This window comes from Ahaetulla prasina, chromosome 6 (genome assembly GCF_028640845.1).
Source record: "Ahaetulla prasina isolate Xishuangbanna chromosome 6, ASM2864084v1, whole genome shotgun sequence".
Lineage (NCBI taxonomy): Eukaryota > Metazoa > Chordata > Lepidosauria > Squamata > Colubridae > Ahaetulla > Ahaetulla prasina.
The window spans coordinates 49,150,693-49,178,210 of NC_080544.1; the positions used below are offsets into that span (position 1 = coordinate 49,150,693).

Sequence of the window (27,518 nt, forward strand, 5' to 3'; positions counted from 1 at the left end):
GCCAAGAGTGAATGAAATATTTCATCTGCAGATAATTTAGAAAACTTTTGAACTGCACCACTAAACGAAAGAAATCAAATAATACATAAAGCTTCAAAATTGTCGAGATTCAGACAAGATAGGTGGCATATAAATTTAAAAAATAAATTAATATTGATAAGTTTGGCGAGATCTTTTTGTCTCTAAGGACCAATATTGGGTGGCTGGGGAATTCTGAGAATTGAAGTCTACACATTTTACAGTTGTCAAGGTTGAGAAACACTGGTATATTTTGTTCCTAACAGATGGCCTTAATAAAATGATGGGAATCTGGGGTATTCCAGATATTAGTGAAATTGGGAACTCCTCAGGTTCAGCCACATCTCTTGTCACAGAAGCTGTTTTCCAGTAATATATAGAAATCCATGTATCCCAGTATTTTCTATCATATGCCAACACAGTCTGAATGTGTAGATCTATTGAAGAGGTGAAGGTGAAGACTATTGAACAATCTTGTGAGAATGACCATTATTGTCATTAATACTGCTTCCTGAAATGTAAAGTAAAAAGACTTTGCCCTTAAGGGAGTTGATGTAGACCGATTCAGCTAGACACATTCCTGTGATAAGGTCATTTTGGTGCTTATTGTTAGCTACTAACTCATTTAATTTGGTGTAGTTTAGCACATTACAAGATTGTTCAAGAGTGTCATAAATGATGTCAAACACCATCAAAAACCACTTCAGAAAATCATTGCCTGTAGACAGAGCAAAAGGTGAACACCTGGAAACTAGCAAAGCTGGGGAAATACAATAAATCATTTTTTTTCTTTTCCTCTTGAAGGTTTGTTAGAGGGTGTTTTTTTTTAGGTAAAGAATTTGGAAGATTTATTTACATTTTCCAAATGACCCCTAATTTATTTAGGAGAAACACAGGCAGGCAAATCCATCTTCAGTGCAACTCTACCAGAGGCAAAAAGAGCCTTGTGTGTTGTTTCCTTTCCAATTAGCTTTCATAAATATTGTGACAGTTTTTCTTGTTATCTCTTTAAGAAATAAAAAAGATTGTACAGTATTGCTTAAATTGATTATCTACTGTCAGCCTGTTTGCTGTGTGTCTCTTCTTGAGAAAGATTGTGTTCATAAATGCTGGAACATTTTATATGCAGTTTAGTTAACCCTAGCATCATAAATAACACAGACATCTGTTAGTTCCATTTCATGTTGGCAATATAATTAAGCCATCCATTCATATTTCTACTTTGGGGGATGTTATCATGTTTGAAGTAAAAGCCAGCACAGTTAAATATTTTATTGTTTCTTACTATCCTAGATATTAGCTTATTACAATTAACTAATTGTAAAACCACAACTTCAGACTCTGAGGAAGAAAAATAAAGGATAAAGAATATTTAACAAAGAAAGACATTGAATAAAAGTTATGCAAATATGAATACAAAAGTATGTACTTGGACTTAACATGCACAGTTGACCTTGGTGAGAGACTGCAGCTAAAATGAATTGAATGGAAAAGCTAAAAGGAATCCCACTGGTATCCTATCTTCATTCTTGCTAACGCAGGAGCCATTATTATCTAACAGCTTGATACAGTTGCTAAAAAAGGCAAATGATATTTTTGGATGTATTAATATAGTGGCAAAGAGTCAGATCTCTTTCCTCTGGCCTTGAACATGCCCTACTTGGAATATTGTTCATCGTTGCCTAAAAAGACATTGCTAAACAGGAGTGAATTTGAAGACAGATATCAAGATGGTGAGACCAGGAAAGGTCAAAAAAAAATTTCAACTGAAATAAAGTTAAAGGATTGCCATGTTTGTTTATTTATTAAATTTATATGTTGCCCTGCTCACCGTTGAAGTGAACCTGGGTGGCATACAAAATAATAAAAGGATAATATATAAAATAGAGATTGGATTAATATTTTTTGTTGCTCTGAAGAGTAGGAAGAAAATCAGTAAGATGAAACTGCAGCGAAGTAGTGACTGAGGTTCGAGTGGTATCAGACTAGAAAACAGGAGGCCATGAGTTCCAGTCCTGCCTAAGCAGGAAGCCAGTTAAGTGACCTTGGGGCAGTCACTTTCTCTCAGTCCTAGAAAGCAGGCAATGACAAATTACTTCTGGAAAACTTTTTCAAGGGACTTGTCCAGGAGCCTCTAAAAACTGGATACAATTGAACAGAAGAAAAAGAAATAGTCCAATTAGATATTAGGAATAAATTTCTGATGCTAAAAGCTCTATTGGTGAAATAGGTTGGGTTATTAAATGGCTGCCTCATTACAGATCTTCAAACAGATTAGGGAGCCATATTTGTAAAAGGTTTAGTGCAGGGGTCTACAAACTTGGCTCTTTTAAGACTTGTGGACTTCAACTCCCAGAGTTGCAAAGCTGGCTGAGGAACTCTGGCAGTTGAAGTCCACAAGTCTTAAAAGAGCCAAGTTTGCAGACCCCTGGTTTAGTGCATCATGCATTGAATGGTTTGTTGGACTGTATGACGTCTGAGTGTTATGGCAAATCTGTAATTTTGTTTGTTGATTCAGAGGTCAATGCAATCATCTTATTTAATGGGATAGACAACCTATATTCTTGAGCAAATTACTTTTTGTTTTTCAGATTTCTGGAATGAGCAATCTGTTGCTGCTATGAGGAGAATAAAGTGTGAGAGAACTAATGAAAATGCATACCCATCACATGCGCCACTCATTTTTGGCAAGAAACCAAAATATAACCAGTTTTCAGACTAGAAAAGCAATGCATTTTCTACCCTGTGAATACCTATATATATTTACTTCTTATTATTTACTTATTATATACCTGTAGAACATTTTATCTCTTTGACTTTAAAAAACCCCCACAAAACAATTTAAAAAGAACCAGGATGTGTAAACATTTAAAAAGAGCATTCAAGCATAGTGAAACAGGTTAAACCATAAACTGAATAAAAACAAAGTTAAACAAGAGTGCATTAAATGCCTGCCTGGATGGTATTAGGGAGGATAAAATGATAGAGATTGAACATATTGTTTTAAATTTCAGTGGTAAGCAGGAAAATTAGTTTCAGTAACCTGGATGTCCACAAGACACGGTAAAACAAAGTCAAGATTGTGGCCATAATGGTGCAGTTGAAGGTCCACTTTTGTGTCACATGATGTATGTGGAAAATGGGAATAGCTTGTGTCAAACTGTGATGGCTACCATCTCAACCTTTTTTCCTATGCCCTATGGGCATGCATGTTTAGCTAAGTTTTTCCAGGCATGTATGTTGGATAAATCAGAAAAAAGAGGCATGGTGCTAAAAAGGAGGAACATTGATATCATAATTTGCATGGTATGTTGGCTTCATAGATTGAGATACTGTATAATGCAGTTTAGAGTACATCCATACTGGAAATATGGATTTCCAGCATGGAGTTGAATTTTGTGTTTCCATTAAGTATGTTTCTGAATGAAGGAAAAATGGAAGATGGCTCAGATGAAGTTTTGTGTAATAGAAACTATGGGCAGAGGTCTATTGGAAGTCAACAAAACATTTTTTGTATAGACTTTCTCTTAATGACATAGTTAGATCCTTCTGACTTTTAAATTAATTCCTCCTGTTAATTCGGAAACATGCAGGGCAAAAACACATTTCTGGTGCACTTTTTAAAATAACTTTATTCCCTCGTGGCAAAAGACAGCAAGGTTATGCTTCTAACAGTAGGGAATGAAGATATGAAATAACTGAATCTTGGCCCTTTTTTTGTTTGGAAGAATTAGGCAATATATTTAATGTTAATAAGCACCAACTGGAGCACAACTCACCTATTTTCTTTTACTTCTTTCAAAGATCAGTGGGAAATCACAGTAAACTTATTTGAGCAAACAATCTTAAAAATCTTCGACTTTCTGCCAGTGTGGACTTTATGCAGTCATCTATTTCAGGAATGCTTGAGGGCTGCATGCAGGCTGTAAACCATGAGTTATTAAAAGGTTATGTCTCTTGTGTGGTTACCCTTTCAAAATCTTGCTGAAATAATGCAGGTTTTCCATAAGATTCAGATAATCAGTTTGATGAGGAAGAGGATGTGTAAACAAGCCCAAGCAGACCAAGAGTTAGTTAGGACACTACCACAATACCTTGTCATTAGCCAATTATTAATTACAATCACTGTTAATTAGATCCAGGAATTGAAGTTATCTATTGATAACCTTTGCCTCATCGTTAAAGTAGAAAATCAAACATTTTTTTTTCTGTGAAAGCAAATTTCTGTCAAAAGGATTTCTTGAGACAGTTGGCCGCATTAGCATCTAATTGGCAAAATTTCTAGCTTATCGGTATAGTTTATTGGTAAGAATAGCACCATTCTTACTAAGATTGATTTCCTAAGAGAATATGGTAACTCTGTGGTTACCCAGATCCACATCTACCCAGATCCTATAACAGTATAACTATATTCCTTCTGTTTTTGATCACATCAGTACTCTAAATTATTCTCATATTTAAGGCTCTAATCAGTTCTCAGAGATTATTTCAGAGACTATAAATGAATAAAAAGTTGCAATGGAGATTGCAAAATGGACTTCAGAGGAATATTTTGATACAGATTAGAAAGTGTGTCCCTTTGCATTAGGAACCGTCACTAGAGGGAGCAGTCACAATATGAACAAGCTTGCCCTAATGTTGGGATTATATATATGTATGTATGTATGTATGTATGTATGTATGTATGTATGTATGTATGTATGTATTTCACCTTGACACCTTGAAAATTAGAGGTTTGTCTTTTTTAAAGTTTTTATCATTTGCTTCAATAAAATAAAAAGATCTTGATGGAAGAACTAAGGATAAATTTCCTGACAGTTAGAATAATCAATAAGTGGAACAACTTGCCTCCAGAAGTTGTGAATGCTCCAATACTGGAAATTTTTAAGAAAATGTTGGATAGCCATTTGTCTGAAATGGTGTAGGGTTTTCTGCCTGGGCAAGGGATTGGACTAGAAGACCCCCAAGGTCCCTTCCAACTCTGTTATTATATTATATATTATAAGTAACTATAGGTGTATTAAAATATAAAAATGGGGTGAAGAGTGGCTGAATCAGCACATACGTAAATCAAGCTTGTTCAGAAGAACATATAAATAAATTAAATCATAACTAGCTGATCGTATATACTGAAATATTTAGGCAAATAAAATATTATCATATCACAAGTGTTCAAATAGCATCAAGGAAGCCTTTTTTTGTAAAACACTTTAATAATTAAAAATATATTTATGGATTACATATGGGGCATGAGAACCCTCATTCTTTGTAATAGGAAAGAGTAAAGAATATACTCGTAGCTCTGTGTTGAACTGTGGAGTCCTCGTATTCTCTGACCTTATCTGTTCAGAAATCTCTTCCTGCCTAATTTAAATAACACTTTTAACCGTTTCATTTTCCTGTCTTCAAATATGCCCATGCACATTTATTATTTAAAAGGCTGAGTTCAGGACAAGTCTCATCCCTTCATCATCTGTACTTTTATTTCATTATTTAGAGAACAAAAGTTTTAGCGGTCTTCCTCTTTAGCAGCAAAACTGAAATCCCTGATTGTATTTGACAGGTTGCCATACTGATAGGGCAGGAATTATGATTTGCACTTTTATTTCATCTTTAGTAGCCTGGTGCTTTCAGGACGTTTTGTTCATTTTCCCTTGCTATTAGTCAGATTTGAAGTTCAACTGCCTAACAAGGATTTAATTTGACAATTTGTAGATGGTATTCCAGTATTACCTTTTCAAACCTTAACAATAGAATTTTCCCCCTTTAGTGGAGTGCTAAAACATTAAAGGCTATAAATTCCACAGTCACCTGCATCCATTTATCGTTAATTTATTATAGAGTATATAATAAACCTTTCTTTGACATAAAGGCCTCTTCATAACTATAAATCTTTTTGCAACTGTTTAGATAACTTATGTGTAAGTTCATGAAAAAGACCTCTAGCAGCAAACTTTTAGAACATCTTTTTATTATAGTAATGATACATATATAGGTTAGTCATGCTGACTGTAAAGTTTTAATCTGCATGGTGATTATTTATCATATCAAACTCTCATTAAGGCATACAGTAGAAGTCATTTATAGAGATAAAAAACACAATTTTAAAAACTGATATGCCAAATTTTGTTTCCTGAAATGCTTTTGGGGTTTTACTGAATTAATTCTTTATTTTAGAAATTATGAATATTTGTGATTTTGTAAGACTTCTCCTTCTTCCATGGTAAATACACTGAGGTTTTATAAGATGTATCATTTTTAAAAATGAAAAATAGAAACGTAACAACAACAACTGGTAGAAAATGAGAGGGTGAATATCTTATGGGACTTTCGAATACAGACAGATCACCATTTGGAACACAACACGCCAGATATCACAGTTGTTAAAAACTGAAATGTACAATTTATTGACATTGCGGTACCAGGAGATGCCAGAGTTGAAGAAAAAGAACTGAAAAAAATCATGAAGTATCGCAACTTGGCCATCAAAACTACATGGCTATGGATGAAACATGTAACAGTGATACTCATTGTCATTGGGGCACTTGGTACCGTGTCCAAGAATTTTACAAGATACATCAACAAATTGCAACTTCCTGCAATAACACCAGCAGAACTGCAAAAAATTGTGCTACTTGGAACATTAAGGAAGGTTTTGGTTGATACCTAGGATGCTGGCAGCAACCCGTATCAACCATTAATACCAGTCAATGGTATTTGTGATGCATTTTTGAATGTTCGGTTGACTGAATTTCATGTTTAAAGAATAAAGTAAATAATAACCAGTATAAATAATAACACAAGGTTCAAAATGAAACTGAAATTAGAATCAAAATATTTAATAATTTCAATACAAATATCAATAGCCTAATATAATTTGGTAATTTTTTTTTCCAAAAAAACTTTTGCCTGAACATATTTTCTAGCATCATTATGAGCTTGCAATTTTCTATCATTTTTTTCTACTTCTTATTCCATCTCTTATTTTAAAAGTGAACAGAATATACACATTTATTAAATTACCACCATCATCTCTAACAATGTTGCTTTTCTATTGCCTTTTTAATTTTTTTGCAAGTGGCTCACCTCCAAACAGAGCAATAAAATGAAGCAGGCTTGCATTTTATGTTCTATAGGGTCCAGATGTACTTTGGGAAGTTAAATAGAGATGATGCTACATACTTGCTTTGCAGCCAATAGCTTCAGTGTATACATGTTTAATTCAGAGAATTTAAAAATAAAGTCAATGGTGTATTTTGTAGTGTTTTTTGTTTTTGTTTTCTTTTTGCATCATGTTGTGTATCCCTGTTCTAAGAGGGTAAGAGTGGACTCTGTGTTTCAGTGTTTGCTTTATAATTGTCTTTCAATGAGCCACAGTTGCGCAGTGGTTGGAGTGCAGAACTACAGGCTATTTCTGCGACTGCAATTTGGCAGTTCAAATCTCACCAGGCTCAAGATTGACTCATCCTTCCGAGGTGGGTAAAATGAGGACCCAGATTGTTGGCAATATGTTGACTTTGTAAACCACTTACAGACGGTTGTAAAGCACTTTAAAGCGGTATATAAGTCTAAGTACTATTGCTTGCTGCTGTTACTTTAAATATTAAATTTAAATGTTTTTCTCAATTACTGTTTTTAATACTGTCTTTTTCTATTGTACTAAAAAGTGAATCGATTGTGACATGCAACAAATACAAAATTCTCATAATAATGAAATCATGCTTATTTGTTCAGGATCTTTTCAGGAGCACCATTAAAACATAGTTTTTCTAGTAGACTTGGGGATTAGAATGTTGCGATCTAATTTCCTTTGGTAATGAAATGTGTTTTTCCTTACTGATAGGCAGATATTGGTTTCATTAGACATGATCAATGGTTGATTAATTAATGTTCCTAAAGATATATTCATTATGATGTCATTGTTACATTATAACTGTATTGTTACTTTTTACTTTTAACATGATTTAAATATGTTATAATATAAGCAGTAGTGTGCTGGCAAAATAGTTCTTACCACATACTGTATAAAGTGCTCAGAGTTTATGACTGAGAGGTTTGTAAGTTCAGAGGGAGGGAAGGAAGGAAGGAAGGAAGGAAGGAAGGAAGGAAGGAAGGAAGATGTGCTTATATATCATAATTGTGGCATATTCTTTCCCCCAAAAAGGCTTATAAGGACCAACTCTGTCAAAAATTTGTTCATGTGAAAGATACTTTTATTTGAGTATTTTAGTTCACACAGTTAGCTATCATTAATTTAAATTTTAAACATTTTGCTGATGTTTAAAACATCACAAGGTGGGTTTGTTTTAGATACTTTTACAAATTTCAGTGAATGGTTGTTTGGGCTATACATAATGTATAATCAGATGATACCAGAATATGATTTTCCAGCTTTCATTCATTTTATTCTAATGTATAATCTGTTTCTATTTTACGTTATTACCTGGAGATCCAAATAGAAAGGGAAGGATGACTATTCCCCACATGCACTCCATCACCACCCAAAAAATGTTGATGGTTAATGGTAGAACAAATACACATTTTTAAAAAGTTGGATCCAAGGAAAAAAAAGAGCTGAAAAAACAAAAACTTGGAATGATTTGTTGCCCCTCCCTTGACCAGGTATGGGTGATAAGTCACTTGGGAGATACAAGCCAGACACTTGCAGGGGTTGGAAGAAGGGAAACAGCAAATATTGCTTTAAAGTTACATATATGTAATCCATTATCACTGTTCTTGCACATTAACACATCACTACAAAAGTGAGGTTTTTAAAAGCACTCTGCAAATACCAGTGTAGCAGTTAGCAGCTAAAAGGAACCACATGTGATTAGAGCTCTCTGCCTAATCAGAAGAGACATTTATTTTAAGATCCTATTTTTCTGCAGGCCTGGCTTTTAAGGCTAATAACTCACAGTGTTAATCTATTTGATCTACTGGACTGATCTGCTCCACAGGTCAAAGGCCGTGCCTTCTCCTGCTGGTATAGTTCCAAACATTGTTTCTGCTCTGCAAATTGTAAATGGGACCGATAATGATTCTCCATCAGCTCACGACTGATAGCAGATTAATCTTGTACATGTACATGACTTGTACAGACTTTTGCTTGTTCTCCATGGATTATTGGTATACAGTCAACAAAGCATCAGTTCTGTCGCTAAATAAAAATCTCTTTCGTGCCAAAGTAGAATTGTAAAGTGATCAGTTCTGGCTACTGTTTTACTGCATTTCCTTGTTTTAGGTAGCTTTTGCCAAAATATTCCTTTAGCAGTACACAAGTCATAAATCAACGTTTCTCATATTCAAATGTAACCACGAGGTTCATATTTCAGGGAAGAGAAGACGCTGACTTTTACCATGCTCCCTAAATAGGTGAGAGCTATTAAATGGATTTACATTCCATCCAGGTGATGTTTTCTATTATGAACACTTAGAAGTTGGTATATTCAAAACTATCCCAATCTTCTCTCCTTTACGGAGCATTTGAAATTCTAAATTTTTACAGTGACAATTTTTTTCATTGCCATGTATGTTTTTAAATAACCTGATTGGCTGAGATTGTACACAGTGGTGGGTTTCAATTTTTTTTACTACCGGTTCTGTAGGTGTGGCTTGGTGGGCGTGACTTGGTTGGTGTGGCAGGGCTAGGATACTGTAAAATCTCCATTCCCACCCCACTCCAGAGGAAAGTTACTGCAAAATCCCCATTTCTTCCTCATCAGCTGAGACTCGGGAGGCAGAAAATACATGGGGGCGGGGCCAATCAGAGCTGATATTTACCAGTTCTCCAAATTACTCAAAATTTCCGCTACCGATTTTCCAGAACTGGTCAGAACCTGCTGAAACCCACCTCTGATTGTACACATTTCAGCTCTGTGCCACTATTAGTTGTGTCCTTTGGTCTTAACCAGCAGATGAAATGGTTTGTAATTAAAAGATAAGAGATATACTGCAGGTGGGTAAACACTGTTCATGGGCTCTATAACTCCTAGGTTCCAGAACCACCATATCTTTCTGATAGAATAAATCATGGCAGCCATTGGTTTTGGTGCTTAAGTCAAATAAGATTGAATGTATACCTTTTCTACTCCAGAGCTCAACATATTTTGCTTTGAGTCTAGATTTTCCTTTTTTAAAAAAAATTAAGACTGTCAATCTATGCACATTTACCCTCTCACTGATTTACTGATTTACTTACTCAGTTTTACTGATTTATGTATTTCTTAGTAAATTTGCTGAAGCCATTTCAATAGGAGGGAACAAAAGAATCTGTGCCAAAGAAAAGTTATATTGAGATCCTATGTTTTAATCATACAGCCTATTATAATGTTCTAAGCCAACAACAATAGGAATATTAAACATTGATAAGAGATTGTTTTCTATTTGCATTTGGATAGTCACTTGCCATGCTTATCTTCTCATTTTATACACACACACACACACACACACACCAATATAGGCCTATTAATTATCACAATTTCATTGTATTTTAAGCCAGATATCTTTAACATTAAGCTACTGATGCAGAGGTATACTAGAATGGAGTAAAGTGGTCCAAAATGTAAAATCATTTGTAAAACAGCATCTTAGAATCAAGCAACACACGTATTTGCTAACCCTGAAACTGACATACATTTCTTGAATGGCTGTATTGGATACTGTTCAAATAAGTATCTTGGCAAGAAAGCTTAAGTCTCTGATTGTCTCTTTTCTTTGATCTGTGCAGAATAACCACGATGTATTAAAGATTTTTATCTTTATTATATGGACATGGAGAAACTCAAATATAAAAATGTCAAATATGAGCAGAACTATATGATATATTTGCTTCATGGGTGAAGAAACCTGCCATACAATAAGAAATTAAATGTCTCGTATGTGTTTCCTCCTTACACATGCCACAAATATTATCCCATTAACTGCCAGAACTGCCATATGTTTCATACCTTCATAGTTAATATCAACAACTCTAATTAAGTAAAAGAGTATTGCAGTAAGTAAACCATGTATGGTTTATGGTTTATGTATGGGTACATGCACAAACGATGAATCTATTTGAGTAGCATCAATCTTGATATCCTTGGCGCTGGTTTTCCTTGATCAGAACTTATAGTTCGTTTCCATTTTTTACATTATTGGTACTCCAACCTGCTCCAGTGTGGTGAAGTCACATGGAACAGATACATAATAAAATGAAGATATTCAAATAGTTCAAAATTGAATGCCCAGGCTGGAACGGGTGGGAAACTAATCTGTAATTCAACTGCACCTTTCCTGAATTAGGTTTTCTGTTTATCAAACCGTATGCTACTTACAGTTTAGGAAATGGCATAAGGATGAGAACAATTACCCTTATTGATTTTGGAAGAGGGGGATTAAAAGAAAGTATATTGAGGTTTCTACCATTACTGCAGACTATCCTTTGGAGATAGAATGGGAACAGAGAATCTTGAACAACAAGAACATAATGTTGTCTTGGGCTACTAGATAAAGTCATCTTACTGCCATGAAATATAACCTACCTTCAAATTCCTGTAATAAATGTAACGAATACTAAAGATACACTGTAAATGCCAAGTTTTCTGCCATTTTCTAAATTTGATCAGTTTATTATCTACATGCACACATATCCCCCCCAGACAAAAATCTGCATCTGCACAGATCTCCAGCATAGCCATAAGAAAATGGCATATTTCATTTCCTCTCTCAATGCCAAAGAGATTTATCGATTTACAAATTTATTTTACAGAAAAAGAAAGATGTCTCATTCACTAAGAGTACTGCTGTTTTCTTTTCTGGCTCTCAATGTATTCAGATCTGATTTTTAAATATGTTCAAATATTAGCAACTTTGCATCATATTTTTTTCTTCCCACCTGCAGGGACAAATGATTGTAGTAAAGAAAGAAAGGTCATGCTGTCTTGCTATCAACTGAACTTGATTAAACTCTTTATGTTTATGAACAATTTTAGAAGGTAAATCTGGGAAACTCATTAGCTTCTTATCAACATAATCCAAAGAAATTGCTTATTGAGAAAGCTAAAGAATGTTATCTTGTGTTGTTCTCCTGAGGAATTCTATCACTGTTGGGTTAGGTCACAGGATGGATTGAAATCTTGAAGTAACCGCAGAGGCTAATTCAATTTCTAATGGATAATCATTGTTTAAAGAAAAAAAAAGCTCACACTGGCATTTTTCTATAAAGACCACTAGGAGATGTTCATCTTGTTTGGTTATATAAGGTAAATTTAATATACGGAGTCTCTTTCTAGATAAATGGCCTTGGAATCAGTGCCTTGGTACATGTTTTTCTTGTTTTCTCCAAAAGTTGTTTTCCAAGATTCATACATTTTCTTCAGGTCTTGCATCTTGTACCTGCCACCTTATGTTGAGTCTGAATTGGCTTAGGATTTAAGACCTCCATGGTAACCATGAGCATGTTCCAAGTAAATGACCAGCAAATACCAGGGGTCATATATTAGATCTGTTTTTTGTCATAGGGCAGTTTCAGGGTGATCTGGCATTGAAGTATATTACAATTAATTGGTTTCCATGGACAAATCACTCTGAGGTTGCCCTCTGGCTCATTGGGACTATATACCTCCATGGAGAATCAGGGTCTGTTGGGTTAGCTAGCCCACCCCAGGTAATTAATGAACACTGCATAATCCTAGAAAGACATTGGGGCTTTCCTGATGATCTGTCAGGCAGATTGGCAGGGACTTTGATTGCAGACTGGAATGTATGGGTGACTAAAGCCTGGTCTAGATTGTTCCTGTGTGGGTCTTTTCTGGGCACTAATCCCAAGGAGTTCCACTAGATGAGCTTCCAAAAGCAACACCTGGAGAACAAGAAGAGTGAATCCAATCCAATGTAAGTTAGAGCCCATATTTGGCCCCACATCATGGTACCAAGGATGGCAAAATAGAATTATTTTTCCATATTATTGCATCTGCCCAGTAGCTGCCCAACAGTTACCCAGCAGCCCTATTTAGAGTAACCTGTTTCCTGTTGGTGGGGGAAGATAACCCACAGGCTGTGGTGAAATATATCGATGCTCTCTGATTGATAACCTTGATTGGATTCACGTGGGAGTTGGGTTCTCACCTTGATATTTTTTTTTTGCCCAGTGAAGAAAGTTCTGATGTATTATTAGTCCAAAGTGCGTAGATCAATTTACTTCATAATTCAGAGAGATGGATGGTTCAAACAGCATTTGGCTGTGAACCTTGTGCTATTATGTTTGGAATGTAACATCTGCCATTCTTTCATAAGCATCTTAGACTCAATCTACATTCCCTACATCTCACACCCAAACATGTGTGTTTGTGGGTGAGTGAATTAACCTACTGTTTCTTTAAAAATTTAACATTTATTTAAATAAGTCATAAAGCAGAATAATATGTTGACATGGTGAACATTTTAACCTCATTTTAGTTCTAGAAATAGAATTTATTATGATGTGAATTCAAGAGTATTTTCAAGATTTAAAATTGATAGGTTTCAACAACTAAGGAAAGTATTTCTTTTAATACAGGTAGTCCTCAACTTACAATGGTTCGTTTAGTGACCATTCAAGGTTACAACAGCACTGAAAAAAGTGACTTGTGATCATTTTTCACACTTATGATCGTTGCAGCATCCCCATGATTATGTGACCAAAATTTGGATGCTTGTCAATTGTCTCATATTTAAATCATGTCCTGGGGTCAGGTAATCATTTTGTGCAACCTTCTCAAAAGCAAAGTCAATTTTGCAAAGTCATTGACAACCATGTTACTCATTAACTACTACAAATGTGGTAAGAAAGGTCATAAAATGGGGCAAAATTCACTTAACAAATGTCTCACTTAGCAACAGAAATGTTGAGCCAGCAATTAAGTTTAATTCTAATACAAACCAAATCATCCCAAATAATTTACTGTTTGACTTATGTTATTTTGAATGGATTAAACTGATATAATAGCACCAGCTGGTTTTAATTTTTATCCGGGATCTTTACTAAACTGAAAACTCAGTCTATAGGTTACTGAAAAAAAGAGAGGTCATTTTGTGAACAGAAAAGTTTTAAATGGTAGGTGCACTTGGATAAACATGGAAATATATCAAAAATTACTTTTCTCTATCTTCTTTTTTTTGAACAAACATTGATTCCAAATATACCGTATTAAAAAATGCCTTTAAAATTCTATTGGTTGCGCCATTGAATTTCCTTGTGGGAAACAGGCAGGGAGAATCAGAAATCTTTCCTCCCATTGTCCCTTCTACCCTTGCTTCTCTCTCTCCCTCTCTCCTCCCGTCCTTCCCCCTTCTTTCTTTCCATCTTTCCTCTCCTCTCTTCCTTCCCTCCTTTTCTTTTTCTTTCCCTTTCCAGCAGCCAGGTAAGTTGGTCAAATTTGCTTCTTGACATATTTTAACATGAAAATTTTGTCCCAGTACTCATTGTTTGTTTGGTACTCAATGTGCAAGCTAGAATTTGTCAATCTGAGTTGCCTCATGATTTGCCACCCTTTCCAGCCAAAACAAAGGATCACAAATTAGTCACATAGTAGCTCTTGCCCTGTGTGCATTTCCTTGAGGTCTTAGCTTAGCTTCTGTAGTAATTTTCTGTATTTTTGTGCTTATTTTCTTCAACATGGGTCTTTGGTTTGGGAACGCATTAAAATTTATTCCTTATGGGAAAATTTTGTTTAATACTCATTATTTTTGGTATTTTCTCAAAAGAAAAATAATTTTTTATAAAAAGGAATAGTTGTGGCATTTTATTAATTTAGAATTTATATTCCTTATAAAATACTTAAAATATGTAAAAATCAGAATTAAATGAAATCAAATAAACAGCTGTCATTATTTTTTTATTAATATTTTAAATAAAGAAAATATTTCTCAAGTAAGCTTGATATTTTAAAGTCTTCATTTCATTTCATTTCACATTTTTAGTCATTAGTTTGTAACCGAAGTATGGCATTTAACTTTTATGGGTCTCCAGATCCGTACAGCTACAGCTTTTTTTCGCACAATTTATTCAATAAAGTTTACTAACCTTGATCACTGAGGTTATACATTAAGGCATAAACAAGCAAGCTATCATTTGATTTAACATTTACCCATGAATTTGTTAATGTCATTAGCTGAATAGTATCTTTTTAAAGCTTCTGCGGAAATACTCTTTGGATATATTTCATTATCAAAAATCTAATATTGCTCAGTTAAGGGAAAATGTGATTGCATCCAGTAGATATATATTTCTATATACTGGGTAATCATTGTTAAGCAACTAAAATATTTTCATAAAGTGTAGACTTGTTCAATTTTGCGATTATTTTCCTGAATGTACCATAAATCCCTTACAAAACATGTACTCACATACACATACTAAAATGTACTAATATATTCTTCCCACCATTGAAACAATATAAGCTTTTCATTGGTTTTCATTTTGCCTTACCTTTCAAATATTTCAGAACCCATTTACGTGACTTTATAGGCAGAAATGCATGCTTACCAAGGGCTAATGATATGAGCACATATTTCAAAGTTCTGCAGGCTAACGTTGTAGTTTTGTGGTCTGTTGAGTTAAATCCCATTACCTCATCTAATTGTTCACTGGATAATTATTAGATTCATTTGTAGTTATCACAGATACATTTTGCCTCTTTAATTCCAGAAGAGTGAACCAGCAATCCTCAGACCATAAACTCAAGCTTTGTTTTACAGCAAACAATGATTTTTTTTTCCAATAAAAAAGTTTAAAGATTGCAGAAACACTAGTCTTGTTAATGGAGGGAAAGATAATCAAACTAAAAAGGTCTAACACAGTTCAAAGTTAGGCAAGTATGCAAATTATCTCTCTACTCATTCAAACATGCAGTAAATATGTTATGATGCTAATCTTTCCCCTTGGTTGCATAGCATTGTTTTCATCTCTTTCTCAGAAGTGAAACAATCTGAAGTCTTTTCATGGCTGGCTGGTGTATGCTGGGAGTTGAAGTCCAGACATCTTAAAGTTACCAAGATTGAACATTCGTTCTTTATTCCATTCATTAGAAATGATTTCATTTTTATACGTTGATTTTGTTGAAGGCATGGATAGCCTTCTTACCAATTTCATTAAAACATGCTCTGCATTCACCTTCCCAGTTTCGTTAATATCTTTTTATATAGACTCTGCATATCAATACATTTTATGCATATTAATATCTTAATATCATTCTTTTATGTGCATTTTCTCATCCAGTCTTTTTTTACTTCATTACTTCATCAAATATTCTTTTTCATACAATACTTATTAGTGTTAATTCCACACACTTCTGTGGCACTCTGCATTACACCTCTCTGCACTCTATTATATGCAGCTTCCACATTCTTTCCTTGCATATAGATTTATTTATTTATTTATTTCTCTCTATATGGGGCTCCCCTTGAAGAGCACCCGGAGGCTTCAACTGGTCCAGAATGCAGCCGCGCGGGTGATAGAGGGAGCAAGTCAAGGCTCCCATATAACACCACTCTTGCGTAGGCTGCACTGGCTTCCAGTGATCTTCCGGGTGCAATTCAAGGTATTGGTTACCACCTTTAAAGCGCTTCATGGCATGGGACCTGGTTATTTATGGGACCGCCTACTGCGACCGACGGCCTCCCAGCGACCAGTGCGCTCCCACAGGGTGGGCCTCCTTGGGTACCGTCAGCTAGACAATGTCGGCTGGCGACCCCCAGGGGGAGGGCCTTCTCTATGGGGGCTCCAACCCTCTGGAACGAATTACCACCTGGTATTCGCCAACTCCCCGTTCTCCGGACTTTCCGACGCGAGCTGAAAACATGGTTGTTTCATCGCGCAGGACTGGCCTAATAGTTTTAATTGGGAATTTTAAACGGGTTTTAAGGAATAGCCTAAAATTAAATATTTCGTTTTAAATTATTTTAATGTTTGTATACTGGTTTTTTTTATACGGCTGTAAACCTCCCTGAGTCCTTCGGGAGAAGGGCGGTCTAGATTTAAATAATAAATAAATAATAAATAATAAATTTAATTAATTTCCATTCATTCTGTTGGGAAATTAATTTAGCTTCTACTACAATACTTTCCCTTCCTGTATTAGTTGTCATTTTACTCTACTTTCTTTCACTAGTATTTTTTAATATTCATTTTTTAAAAGATCTACTCTAGATACTATCAAGAATGTTCTGTCCCACATTCAGTATTTCTCATTGTTCACTAATGGTCTCAGTCTTGCATCATAAAAATTAAAATTAGTCAAGCTTTTTGATTTATTCCTTTTCACTTTATTCCCAAGTGAATTAATTTGTTTAAAACATATTTTTTGAAGCAAGTCTTCATCAAGCCATTATAATTCATTCGTTCATAGATGAGTCTCACACAGCTTAGGTCCTTTTCATTTCATTCACTGCATTCCACAAGATCAGAACACTTTTCTCCAGAGTCATTAAATCTTTCACTTTCTCCTGGTTTTATGCATGTTTTTCCCTCTCATTTCTGGACTTTTGGTCCTGCAACTTGAGCTCAAGGCTGTATGGGTAATTATATTGACCCTACATGACACTTTCATATTCCATGATCCTATTGATGAGATAACCTACGTGAATGCCTATGTTGGGTCATAGAGACAAAAACTGTGATCTTACTGGTACACCAGATATTTTGTTGCCCTGCTCCCTTCATCTTTCCTAGACAAATATCTAGACTGAAGTTTGTCTCCTTACCTTTTGGTGTTCAGTGATTTCAATCTCTATGTCTAATTGTTCAGGAAATGCCAGAGTTCATGGCCTCCAAAGTAATCATACAATTGTCATGGATTGATACATGCCAGTAAATGTATGCTGGATCTCATTTTCATAACAGAGAAATTATGTTGTAATTTAGATATGGATAGCATTATATGTACTATTCACCAAATAAGACTGCCACCTGCAGAGGTAGGGTCTCAAGGACAGTAAAAATAGTATCTCAGATGTACCACCTACACTTAAGAACAGTTTCCCCATTGATGGTCTTCTGAAAGTTGGTCAAAAAGACACTCATCTGTTGCGCCAAACGTTGACCAGTATTTTGTATTTTGCTTCAGGATACTCTTATTATTTTCTACAATGGACATTTTAATTTTACTGAATTATAGTTTAATTGAAATAAACTGCTGAGATTCTGGAAATATTTAATATGACACCAGACAATGATAGGGCCACAAATATTGACCTCTGCTGCCCATCAGAGCTTTGGTTAATTAAAGTTTTCACATAACAGATTCCATAAAAGATGTAGACTAGACTACTACCCATAATCAAATTCATGCCCCATATAGTATTCCCAGATAACTGTAACAACAGTACCAGTCAATCCTGACAGCAAGTATACAAGCAAAATAAAAGTCCTAATTTTACCCCAACCACAGTCACACCATAGTATTCTATTGAAGCCAGAATGCTTAATTTACAGATTACCTTGCAGGTCAACATACCGTCAACATCTAGAAATTATTTGCAGAATGCATACACTTTTATTGGTTTCATGTTTTGAAATATGTTTTCCCAGAGTAGTTAAACAAACATGGCTTTATTTTTAAATTTGTGGTTTTCTTGCAAGGCCTTCCTCATGGTCCCTATATTCAAGTGTGAATCCCAACTGATCTCACTATTATTATTTCAAACATGACTTTTTAAAAATATTGTTGCTTGGGGACTCTCCACTTTTTTGAATTGTCATCTTCTTCATCATCCTATGGGCCACAAATTGACATATTTGGATCTCTCTCCATTTAATTTCCATATCCATTCGGTTGGACAGACTGAGCTTAAACTGGCCGCAAGTTACCTGGTGATTTTCAAGGAGAGATGGCACCTGAATACCTTAACTATTAAACTCCACCAACTCAACAAAATCCATCATTTTGAAGGAGTTTCCCAGTTTCATTAGCATGTCCGCCATTCCATTACAGTCAGCATATATCATTAACTCGTTTTTTCCCCTTCTTTTTAATTTTCTATGCTATTCCCATCAATTTATTTTCTATTATTCCTGTAATTCGCTTGCCCTTCTTGTGCAAATTCACAACTTCGCCCATATTGTGTAGTGTCTTTGATACTTCAGCAAGACCGAGACAAAAAAAAAAAAAGTTTTTACGAACCAATCAGGAATATCTTTAAAACCGAGTCCATCTCAAGCCCTTGAACGTTTACTGCATTGCAACCCCGCAAAGGCAGGGCGAAAAGAAGAAGAAGAAAGAAGGCAGAAGTCAAATCTCCACCAAATACACTCCAGCTTGGAAGCGGTCCTTATGCGGGGTGGGGGTGAGGGTTTCCTGCCTTCCGCCTCGGGGCTCACTCCGCGGGCCTGAGGTGGCGGCTCGCGAGGCCGCCGGGCTGCGCGACCTGTGAGGGACCACGCCATCCTTCGGGATCTCTCCCCCACCCCCGGGGCCCACTGGAAGCCGGCGAGGCAGGGCAGGGGAAGCGCCTGGCCCGCCTGAACCCTACCCTTCGCCCTCTGACCGCCCGAGGAAAGAGGCGGCGCCGTTCCCTCGCTCCCACTCAGCGGCGCCCGTTTAGGCAACATGGGGAAGGCGGAAGTGGGGCCTCGGCTCGGCGGCTGGAGCGTTTCGGCCGAAGGAAGGGAGGCAGCTGGGCCACCGCGCTGCTGAGCCTCCGCGCGACTTGCCCGTTTTCCGAGACGTTCTTTCTCTCGACGCCCCCCCTCCCTTTTCCCCCCAATCCGGGGATACCGACGGATACCCCCCCAACCTCCCCTCAGAAAAGGCGTTACCGGGGAAGGGCGGCCTGGCAGAGCCCCCGGTGGAGCGGGTCCGGTTTACCTCGGCGGGAGCTGGCTCCGTGCCTTCGGCAGACCCAAACTCTTGCCCGACTCCCCTCACCCCCACCCCTACCCCGCTCGCGTTGTAAAGAGGTGTAGGTTGCTTTGCGACCATGCAGAGGAATCTTGACGGGCGTTAACCAGGGCAAGTGCCAAATTGTACTGGGGAAAGCGGGGAGGGGGTGGGGTGTAGTTTTCTTTTTATTTAAAGCCCGTTAGTCTCCGGTCGGCCTTGGGTGTGATTGAAAATAGGGTAGGTAGAGGACAAAATCAAATATGTCCTGTCCTGTGTAGAGAAGTATGGAAAAGCAGAACTATATCTAGGATTGCAGGGGTATGCTGGAAATTAACGTTTGGAGAAAAGAATCTGAAGGCACAGACGATCAGCTAGGTTAGGGAACCTGACCCACTTAGCTTAATGCTGCTGAATGAATAAGAATCTCAAAAATGAGAGTTGCTTAGTTCTTCGAAAGGTTCTATCAGGCTTCTGTGTTGTGAAATATACCTTCTGACCCAGTATTTTATTTCTGTGGCTATTGTTACCCAAAAGCCCCCCCCCCTCTTTTCTTGTTACTATGTTGGCTGAGCAAGCTCAAAAGTGGTTCCCAACTCATGTGCAGGTTACAGTCCTTCAGGCCAAAGGTCTCAAGCCAAAGGGCAAAAGTGGCACTAATGATACATACACTATCATACAATTGGGAAAAGAGAAATACTCCACTTCGGTGGCAGAGAAGACCCTGGACCCAATATGGAAAGAAGAAGCTTCCTTTGAGCTGCCTGGATTGCTGATGGAAGGGAACTCTGAAAAATACATTCTCTACCTGATAGTCATGCATAGGTCTCTTGTTGGGCTTGATAAGTTTTTGGGACAAGTGGCAATTAATTTAAATGATATTTTTGAGAACAAACTGAGAAGGAAAACAGAGTAAGTGTTATTTTTATATGTTTTGTGTTGGAAATGTAATCTTTTGCAGGTGCTGCAAATCTGTGGTTTTAGAAGATATAGTCAAACCCTGGCTTCTATTATCTTCCCATGCTCTTTTGACTGGGGCTAATGGGTACTATTGAGTACCAACTTTAGAGGTCACATGTTATCCAATCCTTTTTTTAAAAGGTTATCTTAAAATGTTCACAAATTGTTCACATAACTACCTCATAAGTACAATTAGTATGAAGTCAGAGCCAATGAGAATTTATAGGCTTGCTCATAAGAGCCATAGTTCATTGCTCATAGGTAGCTGAAAAATGTTTTTTTTTCCAATTTGATGGGAGCAACCATGAATTGTGGGTTATGCACTAGTAACTTTATAAGAGAGTGAAATCAATATGAATATATAGTGACAATAAGTAATGGTAGAATAATCTCAGAACAATAACTTTTATTTGGATGGAACTTTTATTTGGATTTGAGAGATGTGGTATTTTCTTGTCTGATTTATTGATTGCAAGATGTATGACCTATGAACTTCTGCTGATGTTCTCCACAGTGTAACATTCCTGATTCTGAGAATATGCTGTATCTTTGGAGATATGTTGCTTCTTTGTTTTCCTACTCATGTTACATATTATCCTATTATTCCATACATAGTGCAATGTGTGTATGTTTATACACAAAAATGTTCTTGGATGTGATATTTTGGGAAATACAGGTACAGTATTTTGGATGTGCTATTTATTTCATTATCATTTATATCTTTACTTACTGTATATTTCCACATTTTTCTAAAAATACAAGACAGCTTTATGCCCATAACAGAAATCCTATATGGAAGGTTTGGCTTAGAGTAACTGCTTAAAATTGCACAGTGAACTCCTTGGTTGAATGGGAATCTCATAAATAAAACCAACATTTCAACTCCTATGCCATGGGTGTCAAACTCACATCATCACAGCTTTGTCATGTGATGTATCAGGATTCCCCCTCCCCTTGCTAACCAGGCATGGCCAGCGCGTGATGCATCTAGCCCATGGCCTGGGAATTTGACAGCCCTGGCCTATGCTATCTAGCTTTTGATGCAGTGTTTTAATAAACACAAGTTTAGTACAGGGATATGATAATGGATCCATCTATACAGCTTTTATTGTATTGTATTGGGATATATTTTCTTATTTTTCAGAATCTGGAAAACAACACTTAGAAGCATTCCTTCTGAAATGTTTACATTTTATTATTAGATATATTTGTCCCAATCAAGTATAAATTATGCTCCTAAAATGCCAGGTAGTTGGGAAGTAGTGAGGTGTATCTATGTTTTCAGCTGCAGTAGTGAAGTAGAGTATTGGATACTGGGGAAAAAAGTGAATTGATTGAAACCTTGGGAATGAAGTTTCACAGATTTTATCATAAACCATTTTTATTTATGTTTAATGTATTATGGTAAATATTTAAATTCTGAAACAAAGGAAGTTTCCCCCCCCTTCCATTGACTCTTGTCCAGTTCTTTGAGACTGCCTGGAAAAATTCCTGCAGTTTTTCTTGACTAGGTTTTTCAGAAGTGGTTTGCCATTGCCTCCTTTTTCTGAGCCTGAGAGAAAGAGACTGGCCCAAGGTTCCCCAGCTGGCTTTGTGCCTAAGGTAGAACTAAAATGCATGGTCTCCCAGTTTCTACCTTTTTGCCTAATTATGTCCTACATAGCATACTACACTTAATTTTTGAGTTATGTTATAGAAAGTTTTTACTATTGTTATCTAGGGAGAATCTATTTACACAATCAGGAAGGACAGAATATTTTACAAATATTTTCTAAATATTTTCATTTGACAATTAAAACATTTTTGACAAGCCTTATTGTATTGCATTGTCTCCCTTATTCCCCACCATTTTGAAGTCAAGATTAAGGTCAAACTGGCATTAAAATATTAAATAGTAAACTGCACAATATTTGTATACCCCAATTTTGGAATTTATATACTCACTTCAGATCTTATATAGCATGCTTTCTTGTCATCTTTATTACAAGAAATTAATTTAAATAGAATTATGTCTTTAAAAGTAGTATTGAATTTCACCTTAATATTCAGGAGGGATGGTGATGTTATTTGTTCAATCACTATCAATTCTAATGATGTGAAATACCAATTATTTTGTTTGTAGATATAGTACATTTATTTCTTCTGCAGTTTGTTCATATCTTGGCCTTTTAAGTAGAGATTATAACCTAACTGTTATTTTACGACCTAAAATTTATTTTCTATGTGCACAGCATTTTTGCCAAGTTTATAATAATTTTGTGTTATTTAATCCTGTATATCAATAAAATGAAAAAAGTACGCTTAATGAGCAATACTTTTATTAGTCTCAACATGCCTGATTAGTATCTTTATTAAGGACTACCAAAATCACACAAAAAGTATTAAGTTTTCAAGCTGTTTCAAACTCTTGATCAGGTAGTATTTTACAATAACCAGGGAATGGGGAAGACCAAATATTTGAAATCATAAAGTTGGGATTTAACATATTTGGAAACTTGCTAAGTTTCTGAAGGCAATAATAAGGAATGTACTCCCACATAATTTATTGCATTTTGCAGCTTTTAGTTAATGGCTACGATAAGACATAGAAACAATACAGTATTTCTGATCTTCTGTCTGACTGCGCCATGTATGTCATAGTTGAATTTTAGTGGCAGATACACAGCGCATCATTAACAGGCAGCATGTTCACTCAAGATAACAAACCTAGTGGTTCAGTTGCGTTTCCCCCATAAATCTACTAGCATTGGGATTTGAAATATTTATGTAGTTTGAAATAATTCAGATGAGTTACCGTAAATATACCATTTGAATGATTTTATGCCAAGTTTACTCTTTGCTCATGTTGCTTTTCTTTGGTACTAGCAAAGAAAGGCACAGCCTTCTGATAAGTTGAAGTTAGTCAGAAGTAGGTAAATAGGTAGTCAGAAGTAGGCAGGTAGAAGTAGGTAGATTCATTTAAGTAAGATTTACATCTCAAATAGGACTGCAGTCTAAACACGTAGTTTGATTGTAATAACCATAGGATTTTTTGGTAAATGTTTATTATATAATGAATATATTTGCCCCTAATCCAAACATATTTTTAATTTAGGAAGCATATCAATGTGAAAGGATATATTTTTTCTAGAAAGAAAAAGTGCCAGTATACAGTATGTTTATGGCATTGAATGTAAGAAGCATTTCTTGTATATGCGCTATTGTGTTTGGCCAGGGACAAACTGTTCACTTCATTTTTACTTTAACACATGGTCAGTTTTTCATATTTTTAAATAGTTTCAAATTATATTATGCTATGCATCCATAATAACACTTTCTCCATTCATTTGGTGAAGCTAGAAAGGCCATTTATCACCTTCTCATGCAATTCCCTGTGGTTTGTGATAAAACTCTTAAAAATAAAACTCTATATTCTTTAAGGTTGTACTTCATAGCACAAAGTGAAACAGATGAAAAGATAGAGAAATAAAAATTTAAAAAATAGCATACAGTCTGTTCCTTTTTTTGAAAGAGTTCCTCTTCCATCTGTTGTATTGGGCTAAGATATTAAGTTAACCCAGTGTAGACATTTGGAACACGCAAACTGTAAGGGTTGGAGTTCTACATCAGATCCAAATTTCTTGAAGTGAGAAAACTTACTTGGTTTTGGAGTGTAGATTCTAGGTTTTTCTGGCCAATATGTACAATATTAGATTCTGCTTGCTGGCCTGCATGCAAGCCATCTTGCTCACTGACTTGGTTGTGGGAAGTTCTCAGAAAGTTGCCTTGTCCAACAATCATGTTTAATGACCTCATTGCTTACTGTCGGAAATTCCAATCCCAATTGCTGTTAGAAATCAAGGATTACCTGTATATATTAAAACAGCGGAAGTTGCCTTTCTGCATTTCCAACACAAGTATTGGACTAGTCCACCTTAGCATAAATGGATGGTTTTTGGGGGGGGAGGGGCTATTATCATTATGATTATCATTGTTTTCTAAAAACGCCATATTTGTATTTTATTTGGCATAGGCACCATTGTTCTGTTATATATTCAGTGTCTGTGTTGCTAGAAGTAATAAATCTTCAGTGCATTATAACTATAATTGTGATATAGGAATACATGACATTTTGTGTGGTTATATATTATCATCCAAAATCTATTGCGGAGGAAACTAGGTTATCACAGAAATTTCAGCATTATCCTGTTTAGGGGTTTGAGAGGGTAGAAGGAAGATAAGTTTTTCCAAGCTTTTTGAAGATAAAATTTTATATTGTATGTGAATAAATACAATAGTTTAACAAATAAGCTGTCTTCTGGTCCAATACTTTAAATGTAAAATACAAATACTAATCAATTCTGAAGAATGAGCTATGGTGTCTAATAATGTAATGCTGACTTTTTCAAGATGGATAATAAATATAAATCGTATAAAATATAAATATAGTTGCTTTACTTTCAGGTACCTTGAACAAATTTGGAGTATTTTATCTAAAATAATTCTTCAATGATAATGTAATTTTAACATTACTTAGTTATGGAAGTATTTGATGATTTTTATTAGTAATTCTTTTAGTTTTAATATAGTTAATAGCTTCCTTTTTCCAACACACTATATGTATAGTTTTCTAAAAGACAGCCTTCAAAATCACTAGACTATTAGAAAAAGAAATATTTTAATATTCTGCATAATATTTGAAACTTGTAAGCTGTTTTATTGCACATGTTTCTTTTTGGAAAAGAAAGGATAATAGCTGATCTAGAATTCTAGGAAGACTGCAGAACTAGCAACTTGTTCAATTTTCTTTTTATCAGAGAAAGTTCTGTTTGCCAGGCATTGTGACTTTAAAGATATATCAGCCTCCAGACAAAGACATAAATATTTATGTAAGTTTCTGTTAGTAATGGTTTAAGCATATTTCTTTAAAAATAATACTAGTGATGAAGTTGAACCTTCCATGTCTAAGGCAAAATATAATATATTCACTCTGGCAAAAGACCCATGGATTATTTGGGAGGTGGGTTGGTGGTTTCTTTTATGAGTATGAATAAACTTCAGCTGTTGGGGAAAGAATTGCTTCTTCAGATTTGGAATAAGTGTAATTTACAGTTCTTGAATTGTTAAACTATGAACACCTGAAATAGTTGTGTTGCTTTCTTTTTGACTATCCAAATTTGTAAAGCATGACAATTTGAGTGACTTAAGATCTTTTCTTAGTTAGCTTATACTTGAAGGCCAACTCTGATCTAGTTTAAGCCTTTGGTGCGCTTATTCTTTCTCTCAAGATAGAATAAATTAAAGAATGAATAATTATTTTTGTTTAGATGGTCAAAAAATAAAACATTAAAGCTGTAATCTCCATAGAACTCCCATTAATAGGATTTATTCCTAAGTACAGAGGGATGTGGCTACACTATTAAGCTGATCTTAGAAATAATGGAAGATTGGGGGAAGACTAGTGTGAATGTTTACACATGTATATAAATTTGTAAATGTAAAATCCTATTTCTGGGAAAAGGTGGGCCTTTTTAATTATATTTATTTATTGAAAAATTGCCATTTCCATTTAAACTATTTAAACTTTCATTAATTTAGTCTAACAGTACCATAGAAAGAATAAACGAAAGTATTGAATCAATACAGTTTTGGTTGGTTCTGGATATATTTCCTAATCCATAATTTTGGAATAATCTCAAATCATAATTAATATCTAAACTAATAGGACTTTTTTATACCTTTATACAGAGAAATGCTTGAAATGGAAGCTTAGTTTTTTATTCTATCCTTCACAGTAAAAATATAATTGTATATTTTCTCATACATTATGGTTCTTCATTCACTACATAATCCAATTGCACAAACATTTTTTTTTATGTAAAAAGTTTTATTTTCATTTTCCAACAACCTATTCAATATACAGTCTCTTATTCAACATTAATCATTAACTTTCATTTGTTACTTATTCGGACCTGCCCAGCTACCACTTCCTTCCTTAACAAACCTTCCTCCTCCCTTCTCTACTTTCTTCTACTTTCTTCATCCTTCCTCTCCTTCGCTTTTCTACGTCCTCTCCTCTTTCCCTACTCTTCTCTTCCACCCTTTCTTTCCCTCTCTCTTTCCCCTTTCTTCTTCCTCTCCTTTCCCCTTTTTCTACCTCTCTCTTTCCTACCTGCTTTCTTCCTTCACTCCCTCCTCTCCCTCTCCATTCCCTTCTGAAATGGCAGCTGAGCAGCCCCGCTTTCATTTCAAATTATTTCTATTTCTTAATTACATATCTTCAATCATTCCTTACATTGATACTTCCGCTGGCAACGCAGGCTTCGCGGACGTTCCCTTGGGATCGTCTGCCCTGGGTTTCGTCAAACCGTCCCTGACAGCGTACATGGGCTGTCAAACGGTTTGTGATTCCCTCCCCCGGATGAAGGGGAGGAAGAGTGGTCAGGTTTGGGTAGAGCTCCCGGGATCCCTGGAATTTAACCAGGGATCAAGGGTGAGAGCTCCCTTTAGCCCCGTGACCAGGGTGCTTCTGTTTACACAGAACGAGAAGCCGCGACCATCTCTGTGTCAAGATTTATTCCTAAAAGAGAATTCAACACAGACAGAACAGAGCAGGAGGACTAGCAAGAATTTGCAAGTAATAAATCTTAACTTCAGCTCATAAATAGCTTTCCTTTGAACTAACTTTCAACTTGAGTGGATTTAAAATGGCGTTTGCAATAAACA

The 27,518-nt window shown here is 35.7% G+C and overlaps 1 protein-coding gene and 1 long non-coding RNA gene across 5 annotated transcripts in view; one reads left to right on the top strand and one right to left on the bottom strand.

Moving 5' to 3' along the window:
- Window positions 1-1,846: 1,846 nt before the first annotated feature.
- On the bottom strand, window positions 1,847-19,293 carry LOC131201248 (uncharacterized). The gene is made up of 3 exons (XR_009155813.1): window positions 19,158-19,293; window positions 3,798-3,941; window positions 1,847-2,159 (listed from the first exon to the last, which is right to left on the bottom strand). It is a non-coding gene; the product is annotated as an uncharacterized LOC131201248 (long non-coding RNA).
- A 263-nt stretch (window positions 19,294-19,556) lies between these two features.
- Window positions 19,557-27,518, top strand: part of RAB11FIP2 (RAB11 family interacting protein 2) — a 141,862-nt gene continuing 133,900 nt past the window's right edge. For 2 of the 4 annotated variants that reach the window (XR_009155812.1, XM_058189035.1), the window contains exon 1: window positions 19,557-20,765. Coding sequence is in view for 3 of the 4 variants with exons in the window: in XM_058189035.1 (XP_058045018.1) it covers window positions 20,416-20,765 (350 nt within the window). In the remaining variant the exon portion in view is untranslated. The remainder of the gene's footprint in view (window positions 20,766-27,518) is intronic. The other 2 variants (XM_058189036.1, XM_058189034.1) reach the window with 2 other exon arrangements.